This window comes from Amphiura filiformis, chromosome 18 (genome assembly GCF_039555335.1).
Source record: "Amphiura filiformis chromosome 18, Afil_fr2py, whole genome shotgun sequence".
Classification (NCBI taxonomy): Eukaryota; Metazoa; Echinodermata; class Ophiuroidea; order Amphilepidida; family Amphiuridae; genus Amphiura; species Amphiura filiformis.
Genome location: NC_092645.1, coordinates 47,699,893 through 47,725,827, shown reverse-complemented (window position 1 = coordinate 47,725,827; position 25,935 = coordinate 47,699,893). Strand labels below are relative to the sequence as shown.

The window sequence follows — 25,935 nt, the reverse complement described above, 5'->3', positions numbered from 1 at the left end:
TAAACAAATAAATATATAAATAAATAAATAAATAAATAAATAAATAAATAAATAAATAAATAAATAAATAAATAACAAATGGGCATGATATTCATGGTACTTTAAATTTATATTCTGCTCTGTTCTGCTTGTAATCTAATCAAGAGGCTGGTATACCATATTTGAGACTAATTCGGCAGTTTTTTGATGATTTCATCGGAAATATACCGATTTGGAACGCCAAATTTTAATATGTTTATGAGAAAAATACGAGCTTTCGCCTGATACCAAATTCAGCATTTTGATGAGGTTAAGTGGGGGATGATATTGTCAATCAGGTTACCCACCTTTACAGGACATAAATTTGCAGTATATGTGAAAGCAAGACGCTTGTTTTTAAAGGGTGTCTCCGGCAATAACATTATGCCTTATATGTTAGAAAAATAATTATCAAGCACAAATCACATGGTTGTATTAAAAAAAAACCTCATATTGACCATAACACGCGATATTCAAGATACGCGCGCCGAAATTATCTAAGTGCAAGGACGTAAGTGTTATTTGTGTTCAATTGTCGTCAGCCTTCATTGTATTGCTGGGACGTCATTGCACTCGACAATATCGCGTGTTGAGTACCGAATGTTTTTATTCGTTTATATGGCCACTCTGAGTTTGTTTTAAATAAAACCACGAGATTCGTGCTTGATAATTATTTCCCTTACATAAAGGCATAATGTTGTGATTGTGGGATACTTCCTTTAAGTGTAGACGATTACATGATGTTTACATCAGGGTTCTTTACACGCAAGTCTATGAAGAGATCGAGTGGTCATTGGGAATTACTTCAGTTCCATTCAGTGTTAGTGTATTGAGTTAAACACGAGCGTTTTGTTCTCAATGCGTTAAACAACACAGGGGTGTTTCATGTGTCACATTAAGATATAGCCTATAGAGGTCTTAATTGACATAGATAGTTTCTTACAGCTGTTGAGAAATCTTGCATATAATTAATAACAAATAAAGAAATAGTAGATCAACAGATTTGTAAACGTAAATTTTAATTTTCTTCGCATTGTTTATTTGCATTCTCTTTCAAGATATTTTGAAAGGTCGTTTATAAAATATCATTTTATATAGTGTACATAATTGGATTTTGTTTTGTACATTCAAATTTGTTTTTTTGTAACTTATGTTTTGTTTTGTAACTATTTTATGGTTGTTTTCCGTTTATATCATGCGTATTTACACACTCGTTGAATAAGCTATAGGCAATCAGATACTGCCTGTATCAAAGTGATTGGTATCCTTCCCGTCAGTTTTAAGTGATAATGGTTATAGTGCCACATCAAAATGCATCATATGATTCGCCCTATCAATGTGTAATAAGGTATACAAAATATGGTTATTGCAGGTGGATTAATGCTGCAAACTTAGACACTGATGGGTGCCAGTTATTTTGATACAGCCTGTATTATGATTTCTATTCGAAAAGTATGTTTTGTTTAGATAACTATTTTAATTTCCACATGTACTGAACATACATGTAAAACAATTAAAAAATAAGCATAGCAAAACACTATCCCTAAGGCTAAAAAGTTTCTCAAATCGGTTATAAAACAATCGAGATGTTTTCGTATATTGATATGCAGGCAGCTGTTCCTGTGTTGGCAGTTGGGGTCACTTTTAATACGGGGATTCGTATTTGCTTCTCTCGTACTTCTTGGCTTTCACGTATTCCTGCAAAATAAAAAAGAAAGTATAGATTAAACTTGCATCAATACACAATACACACATGGAACAGCGACGGCAAATTTATTCTTTCCCTTAATAAAAAGTGGCTTATCGTTGTTTCTTGGTGTGTTACCTGAGTATGAAACTGGTGTACGAGATGCTCGAACACATTCCGTTCTTGGGTCTTTCTGCGACTAAGTAGTATTTCGGTAACTAAACAACATATTAAAGGTCTAACGATGAAAAGAATGTTTTTGGTTGTTTACAGAAAATCTAGGTAAACACGTTTTACAAGTGCGCACCAGTCAGCATGTTCAGAATACGTACCTTGTTGTCATCAAGTAGCTTCTGCATTACAATACCTATACTCTTGAAGCTAGGACGTTTCTTTGGTTCGTTGTTCCAACATTCTAGCATTATTCCATATCTAAACAAAAGAAAATACATCAAACAATTGTTGCTTTTGTTCTTTTTATTGAAAACAATTATGAATAAACCAATTCATACATTCTGTTCTCATTTTCTACAGAAATTCAAAATTATTTTGATAGTCTTTATCTGATAGGCCTAAAGGGCATATACAATATGTTAATCCCCAGCCATAGTTTAATATTGCTATTTGAGATATTCGGAGCGGAATAGTTAGATCTTCAAACAATCACTTACAATTCTTTTCCACAATGTGAAGGTATTTCCATTCTGTATCCCGACGGCACCTTTGATTTGACCTCCTTGCCATGCATCTTGGGATATGGTGTTGCACCTGTTAGTATTAAAACTATAATTATTGTTTGCATTGCACTATGCAGGTAAAGATAAGTGAAGACCTGAACGCAAGAAGACCGTAAGTCCACTTGGCCCCTCAACATGCATACATTAAAGTTGCGTATAGTTTGGTACTGTTTTATACATGTTCAGGGGCTAAAAAATCTTTCGCAACATTTCATGATGTTTTCACCCTGGAACATGTATTAAACATTATAAAACCCTAAGAAACAATACGTAATTTTAGTGTATATACATGTTGAGGGGCCAAGTGGACTTACGGTCTTCTTGTGCTCAGGTATTCAAGTGTAACTGAGGCATTTTAACACATCTAAACAAAGAGAGGGGGAAGTAGTTGAAACACCCTCTGAATATGGTACCTGTGCATAAGTATAGTAGACCTATGTGGTTCTGCTATCATTGATATCAAAAGAAGAACAATCATTTATACAAATCGACGTCAAAATAATCACGATAATTGACCAAAAACTTGAAATTCGGTCAAAATTGCTTAACAATGGGCAAATCATAAACTTTGGATTTTTAAAGTACTTGCCACTGAAAATTATAAGAAAAGTATAAATTCCCATAATATTAACATATTCCTAACCATTACTAGCCATCAAAGCTGGACGGTCCATCATACAACGGCTAAGGTTGTGTGTTAAAACGAGTTCGCTAAGCGCAAACAACGTGAACAATGGTCGTACAATTACGTGGAGCCGTTTTACGAAGACTCTCAGAGAAAAAAATTACAAATTACGCGGCAAACAGAAATGTCTGGTTATATAAAGAGTATAAAACGTTTAAATAATATTCAGAAAACATTTTTTTTAAACTTGATGTAAACATTCTATATATATTTAGCAAGTATTGACAAAATATTGTCTAAAATGTTTGTCAAAAATATTGTACAATAATATTTTGAAAAAATTTCAAAAATGTTATTGTGGTGGTTTTTTTTTTCATATAAAATGTTTCAAACATGTTCCCGAGACCTTCATAACATGACATTTAAATCATACTAAAACATTTTGTCCAAAACAAAAATACGTTTATAACACGCTTAAAACGTTTTAAAAACACGTTTGTGTTTGATGGGTAACTGAGTATGCGTATCGGCTCATATAGAGGCCCTGCATGAAATTATCGATTGGCTCCAAACAAAGGATTTGAACCGGCGTCCTTCACCGTAGTTATGGCGGAGTGCAGTCCATTCAATCAAATGTTGTCATCAACCTATTTGATCGTAGTGCAGGGTTATGTGTGTGACACGAACTGTCACGGTAGATTGCAATCATGCTTTTGTTGAATGCATTTGAGTAGTCCGCCATATTTACGGGATGATACATCACATGCAAGGCCTCTATACTAATTCGTAATGTCTGCATGTGTCAGGTACTTTTGATATATTTCATTTCATTTATTTTAAAATATAACTATAAGGAAACATACCGTAAGTAACAATTTCCCAGAGCAGGACACCAAATGACCAGATGTCCGTCATTGTCGAGTACTCGTTTGTAGCAATGGTTTCAACGCCCATCCAACGAATAGCATGACGGGGCTGAAAATAAAGTGTAAGATATAATGTCAAAAAATAAACTCAACCCCGATTAAAGTTCTCCAAACTTTCAAGCCATCTTGTTGTAAGTAACATCGTAAGGTGAAAGTATACTAACCTTTCGCAACGCCTTGAGGTTATACGAACATGTCCTACACAAAATTAATGGTGTATCAATCGTAAACCATCTCATAACTTATTTATACAGAAAGAATACTGTTATAGATCGCAATGACCCATGGTCAAAAATACCTTTTTAAAATTCGTTTCAGCATGTTCAGAATGAACAACAAAACACACTGTTTGTAATAAGCTAACAAAGTTTGAATCTTTAAAAGAAAAGCATGAAATGATTGGAGAATGTTTTTGTATATATATATGAATGCATGCAATCAATGAATTTACTATACAACATTTTCTCTTTCTTGTTATTGATTATGGTGCACCTAATGTTCCGAACGACTGGTGTATTATCCTGATGCAAACTTGTGAGGCTGTTAGCTTGCGTAATATAATTTTCGCACAAAAACCTGCTACCAAACTGGTGCTACTTTCACCATTCACTCACTTTCATTAGGAAACGGGCCTTGTTCCACACTGTTCCAGTAACATTGACGGATAACGTTGTTTCATAAACCAGACTTCAGCATTTCGACAGAAGAATATATTTCCTTTTTAGAAATGATCGCTCTTTGGCGTACTCCAGTCTTGTTCGATTTTTCTGGATTAATAGCACATCATTGGCTATGCAAACTGACCGATTCACAGGTACTTTGTTTTGAAGGCACATATCAGTATTAACATTACTGCACAACTCAATACTTCAAATAAAATTGCTCCGAAATCATGTTTACATTTTGGTTATATACAAACAAGTGCCCCTCGTTTTATTAAAAGATTATTCTGTCACATTCACCTTATTTTAGATAGAGGGTTTTTCCACATTGAATGCAATCGTCATTCTGTGAAATCATGGGGTACCCCAATGCCTAAATAGGTCTAACTGACTTTTTTTCTATTATTGTGGTTACATGAGAGGGAATTCACATCTTTCATTAAATAACTTTCTTAATAGACAAGGTTAAATGATCTAATTTAAATACTCAGGGCACATCATACTAACACTAGAAATACATCAGGTTAAACAAACAAACAATATCGTTCTTCATTTTTTTTTACTTTGAAGAACTTGTCGCGATTTAACTCACCTCTCCAACAATGCCAGCAATGTCTCTCTCACGAGAAAAGTTTGAAATCTTGCAGACCATTCTCTCTCCTAAAAGCACATTTCTTGTCGTAAGATCGCCATGCGGGAGCTGTTGGATAAAAATGATAATGTCAAGGTACAGAATCATCTACTTCGTATAGGATCTTAAAGGTTGTCGCTGATACTGGCAAGCGTCAATAGTGTATGATAATGCTTATTGGTAACGTAAGCCAAGTATAAATTGATACATCTGATCAGACAAACGTTGTAAATACACCAACATGATTCATTTACACATCCGGATACTTATCCCAACAACATCTTCCGCACTCAATTAAACTAGTTTATATACAAAGTAGGTAAAAAGGATGATACAAGAGGATACCTAGAATATATCAAAATAGAAAGATTCGAGCCAGGTATACCAACTTGGTGTGGGGAACAAGACATAAAACAAGACATTAGTCTTTATCTTGTATTTGTCTTGTTCCCCACACCAAGTTGGTATACCTGGCTCGAATCTTCTAGTTTATATACCCAAATCTTGATACAACATATCCACCCCACCCCACCAACAACATGTGTACACCAACTCACACCCTTACACACGCGCGCCCCACCAACGCAAATCACAATCTCACGACCCCACTCCTTTAAATAAGCTGTATTACAAAACCTACCTGTATTTTAGATAAGTATTGCATGCCTCTTGTAATCTGTAAGGCAAAGTTGACCATGATCCGTGAAGTAGGCGTGCGGGCATTCTCTTTGCCTGGCCTATTACGACGTAGATAATCCAATAACGCATCATGACGTGCGTATTCCAAAATCATGTACAACGGATCTATGGATGTAACAGGTAAAATAGTAGCTATAAATTAGCCTCAAACGAAGCAGAGTTCACAAAATGACGCGACCAAGAGATTTGGTGTGTAACTTACCATACCAATCTTAGGCTATGGTAGTTATTATTTGTTCTTGTTCACATTACTTGTTCTGTCTCTTTCTTTTATCTTTTCACATAGGCAAGCATGTATGCTTTTAGCATGGCTTGAGAAGTTTGTTTGAACCTGGTCTCAATAGGACCCAAGTGTGGTATAAAATTGGATCGATTGAGCCCACATTTATTGGTCGAGCTTTTAAATGAGTTTTAAAAAGAATGGACGAGACGTAGCCCATCCAATCTAATTTTTTAAAACTCATAGCGAGACCAACAAATATTGAGCCTAAAGCATCCAATTTTATCATTATTATGTTTTGGATCCAATATTGCACACTTGGATTCAACCAAACACAGTGGCCGTTTAACAGGACCCACTCAAGTGTGATATAAATTTGCATCGCTATGAGTTCTCCACACGGAGTGGCCGTTTAAACAGACAAACAAACAAACCTAAATATGTGCAGCAACCAAGTAGACCGATGACATACGGATGTGGGTCTAGCTTCTTCATTAGCTCCATTTCCCTCAAGAACTCCTCACGCTCCTTTATTGTACTACCGTCTAGAACAAAAAGGAAGAAAAAATTGTAAAATCTTTATGTTCATGCAAAAGCAAACCATTTGCAAGATATTACAATTATTAAAACGCGTGCTAACTTATAAAGAGAAGTATTCATTATGCGACAATTATTATTCATGGATATACAGGGTGTAACAATAAAATTTGTACAATTTTGAAAATAGAATGACACAAGTATGCTGCTTACTTTTTGGTTTGATATTTATATGTGAATTCTTTTGTGTCAGTTCTTTGATGTTTAATAATGATAAGCACAATCTACGCGGTTCAAACTTGATATACGCTAACATGGCAAAAGAGGCCCAACACGTTTTCTGGACGGTTTAATTAATCCGACATAACTTTTGAACCCAAGCTAGTAGAGAAATCAACTAAACGTCTTCTTTTAGCCAAGATATTACTGATTCTATTGCATATAACATTTGTGCCGTAACTTTTTTAGTTTTTTCCTGAGAAGTCAAAATGCAATTGTACACATTTTATTGTTACACCCTGTACATGTAGGCCTACCAATTATAATGTTTACTTGTACATGTAATATACAAGTCGAGATGCAACTATGCAAGATTCGTTATATTATACCTTAAAGATTCACATACCAAAATACAGCATTATCATTAACAACCGAATCATGGCGGAAATGCCCGATTTAAGAGCACAGTATGCACGATTAGGCAAGAAGGATGCAAAAGCTCGTATTTGAACCATGAAATTTAACTTTAATGTGATATATCACACATTTATTCAATTAAGTTAAAACCTTCGACTCGTATTCTTAAATAAGTAACTTTTTTTTTTTAAAGTAAAGAAAGGTTAACAAACTGAGGCTCTACATTACCTCTAAAGATATACATTGCTGAAGATGGCATTCGCTAGAGATCCGAAAGCTCAGTCCACTCAAAAGGACTTCTCTAGGGAAAGATCAACTCTTATTCATGTTTACCGACCTAAAGTACCAAGTAATTTCAAATCAAAGATATACATTGTAATTGTTTAGAAAAATCTATTTTTAAGTATAGAGACATAATCTATGCATACCATTAAGCGTTTTAATCGCCACAGACGTGGCGTCCTCACTCTCCTTGATATCCCATGCCTTAGCCTTCCACACAGGCCCCATTGTACCATAGCCGATGTTGGTTACTAACTCGATACTGTCACGTGGTACTTCCCAGCCTTTAGTTTTGTCCGGCTGAAATAAAAACATTGTTTTGTTAAAGTAAATGTTTTAATGGATTACAGGTTAAAATCTGTAATCCGACGATGGATATCCTCAACAAGTTTTGATTTCCCCGAGAAAGCAAACACCAACAGAGGGGTAGAGATTCCAATGCGTTGATCAGGACAATTGAAGACGAGCTGTAAATGGTGTATCTGAAAACCCTTTGCTTCCAAGTAATTACAACATTTTTGTGGCTTTCCGGTCTTCGATGCCATGGCCGTTGCTTCCAAGTAATTAAAAGATTTTCCTTTATCTTGATTTGCTTAACAAAACAAACATACAATAATGTAAAATAACGAAAGCCATATTATATATGGCTCCTTTCCACACTGAAATAACGTCCAACACACTTGCTCATATGAGCTGAATATTGCAGTCATGCCCTGCGCTTGGCAACCATCTATAATCTACCACTCCGCACAGCATCCACAATGCATTTGCCATACAAAATGATCTGAAGGCTGTTAATTGTATTAAATTTTTGAATCTCTGATCATTAAAAAATATAGGCAGAAACCGGTCCCCCTAAGGATGCTTGCCCAAATGAATGTTATAGTTATGTCACTGTTGCCTAGAGATACAATACACTTCTGGTCATCTAACAGCATTTCTGATTGGTTGATAACTTGAAATTCTCATTTCAATTGCCAATTATGATTAGGTTTTAAACTATTTATGGTCAAATTTGCATTTGCAGATGATTAATACCCTCTTTTATTGGTTCAAAATGGGACACACTTTTCATTTTGGCCAATCAGCAAGTAGTTCTCACGGGGTTAAGAATAAGGATTTTACATCTCTTACCGGTGGAAGTGTTGGCAGTGCCTTCATCAATTTCCTAGGAGCTTCTTGTTGTTGATGACCAAGTTTAGCCGCCATAGCATCTCCCACAGAATCATGCCCTCGCTTTCTGTCTTGGTTCTGCCCTGTCTTTGATGCCATTGCTTCCCTTAAATTCATCGCACCACCTGGACCTCTCCTTTGTGGCTGTCCGGTCTTCGATGCCATGGCTTGTTGCAGGCTTACCCCTCCAGATGGGTTAGTCATTTGAGTTTGTCCAGTTTTAGATGCCATGGCTTGATCCAGACTCATTCCTCCAGAAGCCTGTTGTTGCCCTGTCTTGGACGCCATTGCTTCTTGCAAGCTCATACCTTTTGATGTTTTGTCACCAGGCTTTACTGTTTCGTCCACTACACTTATGCTTACGGCAGCCATGCTGGCTCTTCGTGGTGAGAACCCAGGTGAAGGTGGTGCATTACCAACGGAGGGTGTTGCTAGGCTACTCAGACCCTCGTCAACTGATGCTGATTTACCCATTTTGTTCGTAACAGACACTCCTTGTTTTGTCATTGCTTGATCCAACGTCATTCCCATTCCTGGTCTTCGATTTGGCGGTGGTGTTACAGGTGCCAGCTCTCTGCCACCCATCGCTTGTTGAGGCGAGAGTCCTTTACCAGACATTGCTTGTTGTAAGGATATGCCTACATTAGCTGCGGTAGCTTGCGGTTGCTGTTGTTGCTGTTGCTGCGCCTGTAACTGCTGCTGTTGTTCAAGTTTCAAAGCTGCCTTTTGCTTTTCCTCCATAAGTTCTTCGAAATTAAGCGGATTAGCAGCTCGATGTTTTTTAATTCTCGCTGCTTCTTGTTGTTCAGCAAGTATTTCATCAAATGAACTGTCACCTTTAGTAACACTTGGTGCTGCTGGGATTGGAGTAATATTTGGCAATGACGAATGGCGGGAAAATACATCTTGATTCGGAAGCGTTGGTGGAGGAGCAGATATGTCACCCTTTGCTCCAGCCTTCTTAGACATTGCAGATTGCAGATTAGGCAACCCACCACCACCTGCACCTGGAGTCTCGTTACTAGGTATATGGTTTATCTGTGCAATAACAACTTTCTTATTCATAGCATTATTAAGTGACATTCCACCAGCAGCAGCCGCAGCACCACCCACAGCACCACCCTTTGAAGGCACTGCTACTCCAGGGCCTCTGGGCGCTTCTTGGTTCTGTAGGTTCATCGGTAAACCAAGTGTGTCTACTGGATTATCTTTGCCACCTTCATTGCTACCGAGGAGTTCTGCAAGGTTACCTATTCCACCTGGTATTGATGTATCTTGACCATCTGTAGCATAACCTGCAATATTTCGCAGCTGCTGGTCAAGCTGAAAATTAGAATGAAAAAATGTATAAAAAATGTATGATCATACTGATCTTGTCATTACATATCAAGATTATACAAATACGATATTTACTTCGCACTGTATAGTCGTGCGGAAGATTCTTTTTATGTTCATCCAGCTGTATAGAAACGGCCACGTGAAATAAGAAAAAGATAGCTCCGAAATCTCTGATAGAAGCTACCGAAGCGTAGACTACTCATTTGCATAACAAGGAACAACGTGAGAGTCAGTGCCCCTAATATCAATTTAGTTGATAGCGGGTTTCTCATGTGATGGATTCTAAAAATGTATTTTAAATCACTGATCACGCTAGTCATGTTAATAGATCCTATATTAGGTCTCGTTGTTATTAAAGTTTTGCTGATACAAAGTCTATTCAACAAGTGAATTGTGTTATACCATCAAGGGCCCTGTATTATTGTATCATAATGTTCATTATATGTGCCTTGGATTCAACATTATTTTATTCTTATAGGTTTCCAGACAGGAATAATAGTTTCTTATATCTAAAGATTTTAAATACTTTTCGGATAACGTAATAAACACTATTGTTTTTATACACAAAATGTTTGTGATATTCCAATGTTGTCAAACTCTAAATGGCTCATTTTCGTACCCCTAGCCCATATTATGTAAAATGGCAGAGAAATAAAATGCAACATACCTCTTCCAATCCTTTCATCATCATTGGTGTTGGGACTCTTTCCACGTACTCTTCATCAGGTCTTGTGCTCTCTGGTCGTGGAGTCTCCAACAACGATCTTTGAGCTTTCTTTGAATCAGGAGCCAGACCTGTCTGGAAGGACATCTGCGTGTCTGATCGATATAAACCAGTATCTGTCCCATCAACCCCATCTGTGTCGAAAAATGATGTTTCTTCTCGCGCCAATGGGTCATCTGTATTTTTTCTCTTCAGGTAATCAGCATCTTGGAATATATCCATAAGTGTCACCTCTCGATCTAACTCACTGTCTTCTCGTGATAGTGTACTCCCTTCACGTCCGTACGCACTGGGACGCAAACGCGCGGTTCCTGGTCTGGACACTGCACTTCCGGGTCTTGAGGACATCGAGGACCATGGTCGATCATCGTCATCAAATTCGTCCATATCAAACTGTTAAAAGGAATGTAAGAAATAAGTTAAAACGGATTTTGGAAATTGTAATTTTTCATGAAAGATTGAATAAAACAGTTTGCATTGTTTTGGAGTTTTTTAGACATTTGATTACAATTTAAGTAGGCCTGCAGGTGACCTCTTATGACCATGAAAGTGCAGCGTTCTCGTTTCTTGCATACATTGTATAAAATAGACGCAAAGTCAGATCGGTTTTTGTTTTATTGAAATCATTTAATAATTATATTTTCATCAGTATCAACTACAAAACACATATCGCATAATATATTTATAAGGCCAAAGTCAAAATACAGAATAAATTTGAAATATTACAGCCTTGTACCTGATATTTTTATTGCAAAAAGTCTACAAGATGCAGCATAAATTAAACTAATGAGACAAGCAAAAAAGAAATCAAATTATCTCAATATTTCAAGATACTAATTCTTTTATCGTCAATCACGAACGCACAGAGACGTACAGGTACACACTAATGAGCCACAAGAACTCAGAACACTATCATGACTATAAATTACTCCATTAACCAGCTAACAGCATTTGAAAATCTAATCTCAATTTATAATTATTAAAAATTGAGGGTTGAGAACCACAAAAACTTAACTCACAATGACCTGCTCTTACAAAATGGAGAATAAATGCGACAAAATCCACTTTCTGAGATATTCCATAATTGAAATTCGTATTTTATACCATTCAAAATCATAACAAACATGTTAAGGGGGTACTACACCCCTGACCAATTTTGTGCCTATTTTTGCATTTTTCTCAAAAATTATAGCGCATAGGTCACAAGTAAGATATGTATATTATAGGGGCAAGGACTACAACTACTGCACTGAAAATTCAGCAACTCAAGGCTAATAGTTATTGATTTATTGGCCAAATATTGGTTTTCCCTCATTTTTGACTGTAACTCCACAACTGTTGTCTGTGCTGAAATAAAATTTCCAGTTTAGTAGTTGTAGTCCTTGCTCCTGTAATATACATATCTTACTTGTCACCAATGTGCTATAATTTTTGAGAAAAATGCAAAAATAGGCACAAAATTGGGCAGGGGTGTAGTACCCCCTTAAGATGGCTCCTTGCTTTGATCTTCACAAATCAGCATTTCGTCCAAGATGTCCTTTGTTTCCTATTGAATTTTGTCGTGTTTAATGGACTGTATCATCTATAGTGTCCAGGCGACTTAATGCCCATTTTGTGGGTTAGACCACTGTGAGTTAAAGGCTTCTCAACCCTAGCAGACTGTATGGTTTCGTTGCATCACGAAAACGCCGAATCAGACATTGATGAGTCCGATTGATCCGCAATTGTATTTGAATCAGTCCCACTAATACTTTCGCTAAAACTGCCCAAATAAACGACATTTTCATTCTCTGAAACAGCCTCGCTACTGAAACTTTCATGAGAGCTTTCAAATGAACTTTTCCTAATATTATCACCATCATCATTGATATAAAGATCTTTTGCTTCAGTTTCTAAATAATTTTGTAAGAAAGTATCTGGTGATCTTGGTTGACGCCGATGACGTACCCCTTCTTCACCCATCAGCATCAGTGGCGTCTCTTCATTCAGTTTGCCATTTCTCTTCAGTTTGGATTTCAGTTGTTTTCTCCTTAGTCTTGCCTCTGCGCTCCTTTTGCCTTCCTGCAGAATAAACACGGTTAGAATGAAACGTTAACTCATGTAGGTTATGACAATAACATACAGAGAATTTGGTTCACAAACCAGTCCACCATCACCCATTATTCAAGCCATATTATAACATTTGCTGAGGAAGACGCCCTCACTGAATTTTTAAAATTCATTTTTTACACGATTAAATTGTACTTTATTAAACCAATATACCCTGCAAAAATCAAGACTCTAGGTGCTGTAGTTTTGTCAAAATCCGTGATTTTGAATAAAACGCCGGAATCCGCGCTTTATTATTAGTCGAACGCATACACGATGTTCATAACACACAGTACGTACACAGCGTGCGGGACGGTGATATACACAACAAAGGGTCGTACCACAACATGACCGAAGGAGTGGTACGTATTGGCGACATGTGCGCTGGTAGTAAATTCCAATTTTCTTTGCTTTGCCGTATTTGTTCGGCTCAAAAATAAAAGGGGATATATCTGACAGTAAAAGCTAACATTTTATGGCAACGAAATGCTAATCTATTTTGTTTGAAAATGTTATAATATGGCTTTAAGTGGAAATGTTCAATGAATTTTATTACTTGTAACACTCAAATACAAAACGTCTTTATTCTGTGCAATATTGTTTATAATCAGCACTGTTTAGGCCTATGCATTTATTTTAAAACTTAGGCATACGTACGCTGGCGGGTTCCTATACCATTGTATTGGAGTAACCAGCTTTCTTGATGGAAGGAGGTGGACGTTCGTCCCAATTTTTACAGGAGGGGGTAGAGGAGATAGGCATCAATTTGGAACGGTATTACAGGTGGTATATACCGGGTATTATATATTAATTATAGGGAGTATGCTTCATGCTCTTTTTCTTTCAACTTCTTTCTTTTCTTCTCCTTTTTGCTTTTAAGGTCAGAATTTAAAAAATACTTTTATCACGAGATCGTGTACAGAGATTGTCAATCATAATTTAAATGGAGTGATAAACAAGTAAAACAACGCAGAACAAAATGAGAAATGAAATTAAATTCCATTAAAAGATCTGTAAACATCATTACATAATCTGAACTGTATTTTTTTTAACTTTGTTTACTAAAAACTACTACTTTAAGGGTAGATAAGGTATTTATTTATTTATTTATTTATTTATTTATTTATTATGCTTCTGTTGGTCGAAGCTGCCAAAAAATATCGATTTTCATTTAATATGTAAATCAATATATTATTGAAAAATAACACTTTGATGTTTTGCAAAAGTTCATTCTACAAACCATATACTTTCAACCCTTGCTTGATTTATCGTTGTGAATAAGTTATGTACGTATATGTAAGTGTTGCAGATGTTTCAGCCCTCCTACATAATAACTCAAGAACCACAGGACCTACAAAAGTATATCTGTGATATTTGAATTCTTCTACACATTCGCTATTAAATGAGCAATGCGATTTATGCCTAAGCTGACTACCATTCGCAAGATGTTGTGAACTACCATATCGCAACACTTTAAGGTAGTGTCAAACTTTAATTCTACTAATACGTACCGGAATGATACTCATCTCCGCGGCGTCCTTGTAGAGCTTCGAGTTCTCCCGCTCCTCCTGTAAATGTGATAATTTAAGCAGTTTGTAAATACAGGTTTGGACAAATCTCATTGTTTTTCAAATGTGAATGTTTGTTGAAATATATGTTTGCATTGACTCTTACTCTTTTTGTAGACTGATATCACCAACCAATCATGTGTATAGCCTACTGCCAAATGACACGTGTTCCATTTTAAAGTTAATATATTCAATATTTGTTTTAATTAGAAAGGTTTTGTCCCTAACTTTAGTCGGTAAAAGATTTAAAGCCAATGTGTCCCTTACTTCAGTAATGTTTAATTGCTAAAAGATGTATAGTCCCTTACTTCAACAATGTTCAAGTCCTAAAAGATTGTTAATCACTCTTCTAGAAAAGATTGAAATCTAATAATTCAATTCGTTTTGATTGAATATGCAATCGGAAAATTTAAGAGAGTAGGCTTAATTTTTAATAGTATTGAGTGAAGAGAACAGCTTGTCCCTTATTGCGCTATTCCAGCTGAAATCCCTACACCCATATGAAAGACATGACCTAAATCTCACAGGGGGTGTATATTTCTAATGGAATCATCCATTTAGTGTGGTGGATTAAGGTAATGTCTTCCATGTGGGGTGTATGGGTTTCAACCGGAATAGCCAATTTGGGTCCTTATACTATACATACCACAATTTTATCTCTTTGCTTCTTTAGTTGATGTTTTCTAATAGATAAAAAGAGGACTAATAGTATCGTGATGGCTGCCATGCTGCCGAAGATAGTACCGAGAATTAATCCGAAGTTGATATCATTCTTTTTGTTCTTGACTTTTCTCACGTAATCTGGTGGCACTGTTAAAATAGAAGTATTCGCATAATTGTCTTGATGTTTCAGTTAACATGTCATCTGTATAGAGGCCTTGCATGTGACGTATCATCCCGTAAATATGGCGGACTACTCAAATGCATTTAACAAAAGCATGATTGCAATCTACCGTGACAGTTCGTCTCACACACATAACCCTGCACTACGATCAAATAGGTTGATGACAACATTTGATTGAATGGACTGCACTCCGCCATAACTACGGTGAAGGACACCGGCTCAAATCCTTTGTTTGGAGCCAATCGATAATTTCATGCAGGGCCTCTATAAGCATTCGTATTCTCTGCATGCGATATTTTAATGGGGGTAGAGTTGTTTAAGGCAAACGCCGTTATGTATCTGCAGGTGTGTGCAAAGTTAGTGTATCGATGTTGTAGCTACTATAAAAATGTATTACTATAACAAACTTAATTACTAACAAAAAATGTGAATAAAAGTTCATCCCAAACGTCGTTTGCATTCAATTTCATCCAATAACCTTTTGAAAATATTGCTATAAAAGCTTGCTGTAAGAACCGTTAATTTGAAAGCGATCCCAAGCTACAAATCTATCAGGAATAAAAGTGACATCACTAGCTTTCAAGCTGATATTGACACTATCCACCATTGGTTCTCGGAAAACCCTCTCACTGCCAATACTAGCAAGACCAGGCTCATTACATTTATGGTGAAGGAATGCATGAGATACCTATTGGAGAATGAATGTGCAGGCAAATCGCTCCCCTCGTGTAACAAGATTATTGTATTTCATCCATTTCGTTTGGTCTCCTTTTATTTATCCATTCCACCTGTCCTTGTTTTGCATTGGTACCTTTTGTGTCTGTGTTTTAGCAATTCTCTTCATTACTTTTAAAGATGCAACACAAAACAATGTCTAAATTTCCCTGCGTGCACCATTAATTCAATTAAAAGTTTAAACGGAAATTTTGCCTACTTGCGATGAACATGAATTACAAAACACAATACTGCACGGACCGATGGGTATGACGCCTTACCTGGGCATGTTTGTAAATAACATGGCTTATGTTGTTCAGATTCATCTTCCACAGGGCACTCTTTTCCTCCATTCCTCGGTGCCGGATGATTACATCTCCGTGTTCTCGTCTGTGTTCCATGCATACATGTTTTGCTGCATTTGCTCCAGGGACTCCATAAACCCCAATTACCTACGAGAAGGAAAACCGGCACAGAGAAATATGTCACGAAGCCACCAGTCCAAAATATGTGATCAACATAAAACATCATGTGTATAAAGTTACATGATAAACCAAAGGTGCGAGATGTGTCTGAAAGTGTTATCTGATACATGGTGGTGCAGATTTTGAAGAATTTCGGGTTACAATGCTGCTGGAACTCTCATTTACATGCATGCATACTTAAGGAAAGACATACTAAGTTCAAATTGTTTTTGGTGTAAGGCAAGGATACTTGTTGCCCCCTCCAGTGTTCGTTGCTTACATCAATGACATTGTCAACAGCATAATACGTCAGTCCAGTGTTCTATACAAAGACTAGAGTGTCACATAACTCTAATCTAGTTACAAAACTACGTACACTAATGCTCCTATAAGGCAATCTTGACCAATTATGTTGAATATCAGGGACAACATTAAGCTGATGATGAACGTGCTTTCCTTTCAAATTTACCAATTTGACCAAGCTTACCATTCTCTACGCATTCATGACCAGTGCATTCGCCATACTGTTCCCTGTCTGTCCCAACGCAAACTTTACCACCTCGTATCGGAGGAGGGTCGTCACATCGTCTTGTCTTGAAGCCTCGGCATGTCCTATCACAGCTATGAAATGTCCATGCACCCCACTGCCCATCCACTGAAAATAAGAGGTAATACATAGGCTACATGTTACGCTTTTGTATAGGGTCGTTTCATCAAGATCAAGCAATATTCACCAGCGAAGTGTTACGTGTAATCCGATTATCACTATGTCAACTTGATCACGCTTTTGAGTTCTGCACCGCGATCGAAATAATCGCAACACAAAGTCTATGGCATTTACAACCAATTCCAAAAAGCGTATGCTCCAGTTTACGAGGGAGTAATGTAACCACTTCGCTGGCGAATAACCATGTTGATGTCAGAATCAGTTCGTTTTCTCCAGGACGGAAACCTATATCGCTATACTTACGAGCGTAGATTAATTATCTGGGAAAAAAATTAATTGGAGGTGGATTGCTAAAAGTATAAACCATTACCTGGGCAATCTTCGATACTGCATTCATAGACTTCTCTACTTCTGCCTCCGCATTGTCGGCCTCCATTGGCTGGGGCTGGATTTGTACATGTCCGATAACGGAATGAGTCGCATTCATTATTACAGTTCGTCCAGGAACCCCAACTAGTCCATTTACCGTCAGCTAAAACAACATGAAAAATAACATAATATCCATTATATACCTCATATATAGATTCCTGTCATCTGATTGGTTAAATGTGCAGTCATTGAATTAACTATGCCCTCAAAATGAACTATGGACCGGTTCATGGAAATGAACTATGGACCGGTCACGTGCGTCCCGATCAAACTGCGCAATCGTAATATCTACGTATCCATTCGGTATATAAAACAAATATTGACTGCTTTATTCGGGACATGGTTAAGATTATAGGCCCGCGGTGATCTCAAAACCATGCTATGACCCTCGGCTGCGCCTCGGATCATAGTATAGTTTTGAGATCACCTTGGGCCTATAATCTTAACCATGCCACTCATAGCAGTCAATATTTGTATACTATCATTTGTGTGACATTTTTGATGCACTCTGGCGTTGTTTTTGTTTTGTTTTTGTTTTTGACTGACTGATATTTGCTCCTTATAACAATGCATAAGCGAAAGAACTTGAGATAGGTCACACATGCAAAATGATCTCATCCACGGTGAGCATAGATAATTTGAGACCATATCTTTTGCGTTTTTCATTTTGAAACAAAAACACATATTACCTTAACTGTTAGCTATGCGAGTAACCTGGGCCGATCAGAAGTAAACCACTTCCAAATGAAATTCACGGGTTATTCCAGTTATAATCCATACACCACATACATTGTGGTAGACATGATCTCAATCTCCCACACAAGGGGTGTAGCTTTCAAACGGAGTCACCCATTCAGGTAATCCCAGTACTGATACTTCCTCTGTGGGCGAATAAGTGGGTGTCCCCGGTGGGTCACTCGCATACCAAAGTGGTATGCATGCTCGTCCCAGCACCTCAAAAATGGCCCCTAAATGGCGTAATCAGTGTGGAAAAAATTCACCCCTTATTGGCGTAAGGCTCTGTAAATCTTACCCCTAAAAATGGCGTAATTCGGCGTAAGAAACTGAAATGGACCCATAAATGGCATAAATTCGAAAATAAACCCACTGCAGTTGAAAAAATGTACCCTAAACGTTGAAACTTAACCTGAAAAGCACCCTTTTTTCTCAAAACGTCGACGCCGCCACAGGGCCAAAAATCAACCCCTTTTCGACATTTTTTGGACGAGCATGCGTACCACTTTGGTATGCGAGTAACACCCCACCCCACCCCACCCCCCTCCGGGGGGGTGTCTTAGGATGTATGGATTTCAAACCATCATTTTGTTTATACGATTACAATGACTCACTTGGACAAACAACGTCTCCGCAGTTAAGCGTTTCTGTGTCCTCTCCGGTACACATGGTTCCACCATTTGCTGGTGTAGGATTCGAACAAGACCTTGTTCTCGTCTGGGTACCACCTCCACACGTCACTGTACAATCACTCCAATCACTGAACTCCGTCCAACTCCCGTCGACTGGATAGAAAGTATATTTAGGTATGTTTAAGGGTTTTTTAAGTTTTGAAGTAGGCCCATGTATAACTCCATTACCCAGACACGGAATCGAGACTGTGGTACAGTCTACGTTCAGTGACGTTAGATATTACGGGTATCAGGGTAATGAGAAAAAATATGCTCAGTCTTTAAACATGTTTTCTTGTTTTTATAAGGAAAATGGGGGATGAGCTGTCAGACTTGTCACACACCTTTAATATCTTATAATGACCGTAATATTTACCCGGGCATCCCTGAGTATTGCAAGCGCCCGTCTGGCTCCCGTAGCCTGGGCAGTCATCGCCACCGCTTGATGGAGGAGGATCGTTGCATTCACGAAGACGGATTCGCACCCCTCCGGCACATGAGGCTGTACAGTCCTGCCAATTATTCCATGTACCCCAGTTACCGTCAACTGTGAAAAATGTACGATGAAATTAATAAAATATGATCAGACTGATGAGAATAATTATTAACAGATTTTGAAACATGTCATTCTGAAACAAACATGCATGATCTAGACCTACACAGCAATTATGTGCTAATTTGATGCAAAGGTGTTCCGGGTCCAGTGACTTGGGGGAAAAAGTGAGTTGAATTGGCAATATCATATTAAATTCAGACTTCTACTATACCAGGGGGGGTCACGTCACTCGACATTGAAAGTCACGGGGATGTACGTAGGCCTACAGCAGTTGGCGGGTCTTTGGGTGAGAGCCTAGACACCGAAAAGAGGGGTCTTTCAGTGAGAAGGCACCAAAAAGGGGGTCTTTCAGTGAGACTGGGGAGCATCTTACCAAAAATGAGGTCATTCAGTGAGACTGGGATACATTTTAGGTCAAAATATAAAAGTTATCAAAATTTGAAATTGTTTGAAATATTTGAAAAATTTGAAGAAAAATAATGATATAACGGGGAATTCAGTGAGAGATTATAAGGAATTTTCCTAATTAAACATTTCAGAAAATAGGGGGGGGTGTCTTTTGGTGACAGGAAAAACAAAAAGGGGGTCATTGAGTGAGAAGGAATTCAGTAAAACAAAAAGTGGGTCATTGGGTGAGAGGGAGTTTAAAATGGGGGTCATTGTGAACGCACATCCCCATCAACCATTTTGAATAAGTGCCCCCCCCCCCCCTCCACCCGATCTACTCTCCCCCATGGTGCATTTAGAACTGGGGGAATCAGGTATTAATGAACTACAAGGGTACTTAATCGGTCCTTCCATCGGATGGGATGTCAATTGTCGGTCCCGTGTACTATGAGCCAAAAACTGTATGTCCTTGTATTGTATTGTATCTCACAGTTAGTTTCACAAAGAGTAGGGTGTATAGTTTACTCTGACTTTCCAATTCTGTCCCGGTCATTAATTGTGGAGCAACATCAACAGTGTGTTATGCTACCAGTTTTATTTTACTGTCTGCTGCATCACTAAATGACAGATTTGTATGCCTTAAGGGATCTGGAATGAGCGTTTTGACAGTATTTTTTGTGGGACATGAGAGCACATCAGACATATCGAATTGCATTCTGAATACGAAGAATGTCTTTCTGATATCAAATAATTTTCATTTTTTGAAATTCATTGATATTTTTCACATTTTGATATATAACAGTCCTCGAAGTAAATTTTATAAATCTAATGACATATTCTTAAAGTGTATGTAGCTGGGAGGAAAAGCCGACGATCAATTGAAAATTTTGATCTTTCATATTGAAAATATGAAATTTTTTAAAAAAAAGACCTTTTTTTTTTGGTATTTTGGGGAAAAAAATCCATATCTTCAATACGAAAGGTCACAATTTTCAATTGATCGTCGGCTTTTCATCCCACCTACATACACTTTCAGTATAAACCATCAGATTAGTAAAGTTTACTTCGAGTACTGTTAAATATCAAAAATATCATTTTTTAATCATTTGCCATAAAATGTGTATTACATTACGAATTTCAAAAAATCAAAATTATTTGATATCAGAAGGACATTCTTCGTAATCAGAATGCAATTCGATATGTCCGATGTGCTCTTATGTCCCACAATAAATACTGTTCAAACGTTCATACCTCAGCCCTTAATGTGTGTGAGAAATATTTAAGCCAGCTGGAATTTTTTATGTAGTATTCTTCATGCAATATTTATATCAACATTAACGAAAAAAGATATTTACAAATACCGAGCATCATCTCACATGCAAGCTTTCATTTTCAATATCGTGCAGGTTTTCAAATTTGAACAAAACCTAATTAAATGTTTTGCAAGAAATAGGTTGTTATAAAGAACGAAAATTATTTCAAATATGAAGTCCATTGCCAGTTTAACCACTCGTGCGGATTGTGTTGAATGATCTTTCTTCCAAACTTAAACAATACCCCACCCCTTAATATAATGGGGTTTTGCAGTTATCCTCATTAAAGTTTTGTCATACACTTTAAATTGTGAAAAGATTAAATTACTCTAGACAAAAATCAACGAAGACCTTCCGATGAGTTATACAACTAATAGCCTGCAATTCCGTATACGTAGAGATGATTTATCTTATTTTTAATACGAAATACGAAGGTGCACCATTCGAAAATATTCAACAAAATTAAGAAAATTCTGATTGGATGTTCAAAAAGAATACATCGTCAATGATGTCCGTACAAACTGGTTTTGTCTACAAATCTTGAAGAAGAGCGAACGTTCATAATGGTAAATGAAGTAAAGTAATGACTAATCAATTTTAGAAAATACTAATCAATTATATCGAAAAAAATGATATAAATTGCAAACAAGAACATCCTTATGAATTGATCGATATTGAATGTTGGGTTGTACGTATGTGTGTGCATGACGTCGATCACGATCTTCAAAATTATTGATTTACAAAATAGGCCTAACTATAAAACTGAAATTATTTTTAGCAACAATGGTTTTATTAAAAAAAGAAAAATACGTCTCAAATAAGATTCGCGGCCGAGCCTGGAACCATTTAGTTTTTTAATTTTGTTATTTTTTTTTGTTATTATTATTCTTCTAGATGCTACGTTGCTTATACAACATCAACATTAATAAAAACACAAAAGATAGCTCAGAGCTTAGTAAATTCAAATCGATTTAAAGCATTTGGTCAGTCCGTTCTTTCTGGTGTCTGGTACGTGTCTACAATTTTTATTTATGTTTTCCCGTGTTTTAGTATCTCGACGTGTTTAGTATTTCCCTCAATGAAAGTTGAATATTTGTAAACTATATACGATATTTTAAAGTTGATAACATGTTTCTTACCTTGCGCCAGACTAGATATAACACATGTTCCCTTGAAAAAATAAAGAAGAAAACATATAGTTTAATAAAATTTAAATTATCGCCCATTATGGAAATAAAGAATTTTAATTTAAATATAAAATAATATTTTCTCGGAACTAAATTACTTCTGACTAACTTAAAAAACCTGGCAAATCCTTTGATTGGTTTTGAGTAATATTTGACCAAATAAACATATCGGTTTATTAACATAAAATGGTTCACAGCAAACCATTTGTTTATAATCACATAAACAAATGTTGCAATAAATTACCAAAAATTGTCAATAAGATAATAATTTCACCTTCAGCGTTTTGCTTTAGAAGTCCAAACTTTACAATTAGTACATCCCACGTGTTCATCAGTGTAACAATCATGTTTTAAGAATCTGACACGTTCACAGAAAAGAAAATGTTTTTTCACAATATTTATAGGTTATTTTGATCTATCATAGTTCGCTTTATCCCCAAAATAGCAAAATAAGGAAAACGAGGCGATATCATTCTCCAGTTGAAAACATTATAACAACAATTTGACATGAATGTTCTAGTTTGGAAGTTTTTGAAGAGTTATAAACACCTTGGCAGTCTCCAAACAATTTAGTCTTTTTATCAGTTCTTATTGTCCCAGGTGTTCAAATTTTAAAATTGTGTTCAAGAAGGCAACTGTTAACACCTCTGACACATAATTACACGAATAAAGAGGTGTCCGATATTCTAGTTATTCAAAATTCAAATGGTGGTATTGGATTTTTATTTAGATTTTGGAATAGTGAGAGGTTGTTTTGTTTTTTGTTTGTTTGTTTGTTTTTTGTTTTTTTGCATTTTTTTCTGGTTTTGGTGATGTTTAAAACAAGGAAAAACTAGGCCTATATATTTTAAAATATTTCTTAAAACACAAAATGCAAAATCATGGACGCGTCGGCCTTGTTCAAAATTTGTTACATTTTACATGTTCTGTAAAATGTACAGTGTATCTTTAAGGACCACGTCCAAATATTTCCAAAATGATTTCAAATGGCGGTGGGGAAAAGTGACAAAATGAGACTGAATGCACACGTAGTCTATATTAGACATGAAATAGAAAAAAAACAAAAAAAACAAAACAAAAACATTAATACCCGGTAAGCTATGAAATGCTGTGGGAAATAAAAATCTTAAAACTTTAATACTCCTTGTTCCACATCAAAATAGTGTAAATAGAACAGCAACGAATAAATTTACAGCAAGTTTTCTAAGATATGTTAAGGGAACTGGAATGAGCGTTTTGAGCGTTTCGACAGTATTTTTTGTGGGACATGAGAGCACATCAGACATATCGAATTGCATTCTGAATACGAAGAATGTCTTTCTGATATCAAATAATTGTCATTTTACGAAATTTACGATATAATACAAATTTTATGACAAATTAATAAAATTTGATATTTTTCACATTTTTGAGATATAACAGTCCTCGAAGTAAATTTTATAAATTTAATGATATATTCATAACGTGTACGTATGTAGGTGGGATGAAAAGCCGACGATCAGTTGAAAATGTTGACCTTTCATATTGAAGATATGGATTTTTTCCCAAAAAGACCTTTTTATTTTGGTGTTTTGGGAAAAAAATCCATATCTTCAATACGAAAGGTCAAAATTTTCAATTGATCGTCGGCTTTTCATCCCACCTATACACTTCAAATATAAATCATCAGATTTATAAAGTTTACTTCGAGTACTGTTAGATATCAAAAATATCAATTTTTAATGATTTGCCATAAAATGTGTATTACATTGCGAATTTCAAAAAATCAAAATTATTTGATATCAGAAGGACATTCTTCGTATTCAGAATGCATTTCGATATGTCTGATGTGCTCTAATGTCCCACAATAAATACTGACCAAACGTTCATACCCCTTCCCTTAAGTTTTGGCATCTTTTAAATTCTGTTCACTTAAAAGTCGAAATCTTGATATTGCATTTTACGACTATTAGTACTTACCAATACGATGAAAACTTTCAGTACAACAGAGTTCGCCATTATGGTGCTGATTATATGAGTTGTTCCTTATAATATTATGAGTAAAAATCTATAATGATGTTTCAATCTTCAGGTTGGCACTCTTACATCCCTTAAAGTGTTGGAGTCACAGCACATTAACCATAATACTCATGGTTACCTGTTCTTACATCTCACTGTCATTCCTTAACTTAAAATAATGACGTTTCACATTTTAAAACATGGGAAATTATCCATAAAGTCGCTAAAAAGTCTGTGGTTGTGGCAGAACATGGCAGGCGAGGCGGTTACGAACCAATTCGCTTCTGAAGACTTCAAGACAATACTTGTTTCATCTTGCGTCATAACAACATAATAAGAATACTTTCACCTTCTCAGTCACAGTTCAACTATATAGTATCAATACCGTATAATGGGGATATCGAACTTTGATATCTGGGTTCCACTATTGGTAACCAAATCTGTACAACGGAATCGATTAATTGACTGGGTATTGAACTTTGCCGCTGTAGACAGGGAGATGAAATATTCAATAAATTATGCAAATTAAAAATATTGCAATTCTATATTTTGTGATCAATAGTTTCCATTTTGGGGTAGGGTGAAGGCCTGGGTGTATTCGAATATCGATATTTTATGTTTACCCCTACCTCTATTGTCTGCATGGCTCCAGGATCTTCAGATGGGAAGCTCAGTGCCAACTATAACAATTTTAAATATATATTTACTTCATTCTCAGACTTCTTCGAGAAAAACAAGTGAGATCAGAAAACGTTTTAATGTCAGGGTAATTATGAAATGTCTTCAAGTTGCAGTGTGCAAGCAAACACAAAACGTTTTCGACATCATTCGCAAAAGGTTATAAAATGTTGTCAGAAAACGTTTAAATGTCGGGTTATATAAAAGGTATATTAAGGGTATAAAACGTTTTCATAACATTGAAAAACATTTTTTGATAATCTACTGCCCAGCAAACACAAAATGTTTCACAGAAAACGTTTAAATGTCGGGTTATATAAAGGGTATAAAAACGTTTTAATAACATTCCAAAAACATTTTTGAAAACCTGATACAAAACATTCTAAACAGAATGTTTGCCCAAAATATTTGCAATAACGTTTTAATTACGTTTTTATGACCTTTATATAACCCGACATTTAAATGTTAATAAAACGTTTTGAAGAAAAAACATTTTAAAAACATTTCTGTGTTTGCTGGGGGAAAATATTTTAACATAATTTTATTTAAGTGTTGACAAAATATTTGGCAAAAAATGTTTGCAAAAATAGTTTACAATAACATTTTTGAAAACATTTTAGAAATATTGTTGTAGTGTGTTTTCATACAAAACATTTTAAAACGTTTTCATGACCTTTATATAACCCGACATTTTAACATAAACGTTTTTACATAAACCAAAAGCCAAAATATAACTTATTT

General features: G+C 36.1%; 2 protein-coding genes across 2 annotated transcripts in view; both read right to left on the bottom strand.

Annotated features, from left to right (window-relative positions):
- The window catches only part of LOC140139194 (uncharacterized), an 893,593-nt gene that overhangs the window by 692,308 nt on the left and 175,350 nt on the right, over nt 1-25,935 (bottom strand). The window lies entirely within an intron of this gene.
- On the bottom strand, nt 1,306-24,783 carry LOC140138751 (uncharacterized). Its single transcript, XM_072160513.1, has 20 exons — nt 24,478-24,783; nt 22,471-22,501; nt 19,452-19,622; nt 19,019-19,189; nt 17,611-17,772; nt 17,061-17,228; nt 16,391-16,561; nt 15,198-15,361; nt 14,495-14,551; nt 12,843-12,956; nt 10,839-11,288; nt 8,795-10,156; nt 7,807-7,960; nt 6,640-6,750; nt 5,927-6,090; nt 5,248-5,355; nt 3,931-4,042; nt 2,377-2,473; nt 2,038-2,137; nt 1,306-1,716 (listed from the first exon to the last, which is right to left on the bottom strand). The coding sequence occupies exons 1-20, from the start codon at nt 24,514-24,516 to the stop codon at nt 1,663-1,665; spliced, it is 3,960 nt and encodes a 1,319-aa protein (XP_072016614.1). The 5' UTR covers nt 24,517-24,783; the 3' UTR covers nt 1,306-1,662.

Coding starts and splice junctions, on each gene's coding strand:
- LOC140138751 (XM_072160513.1), bottom strand. CDS start 24,516: ATGGCGAACTCTGTTGTACTGAAAGTTTTCATCGTATTG. Junction 19,623..22,470: donor TATATCTAGTCTGGCGCAAG/GTAAGAAACATG, acceptor CATTTTTCACAG/TTGACGGTAACTGGGGTACA. Junction 1,717..2,037: donor AGCTACTTGATGACAACAAG/GTACGTATTCTG, acceptor TTTATTTTGCAG/GAATACGTGAAAGCCAAGAA.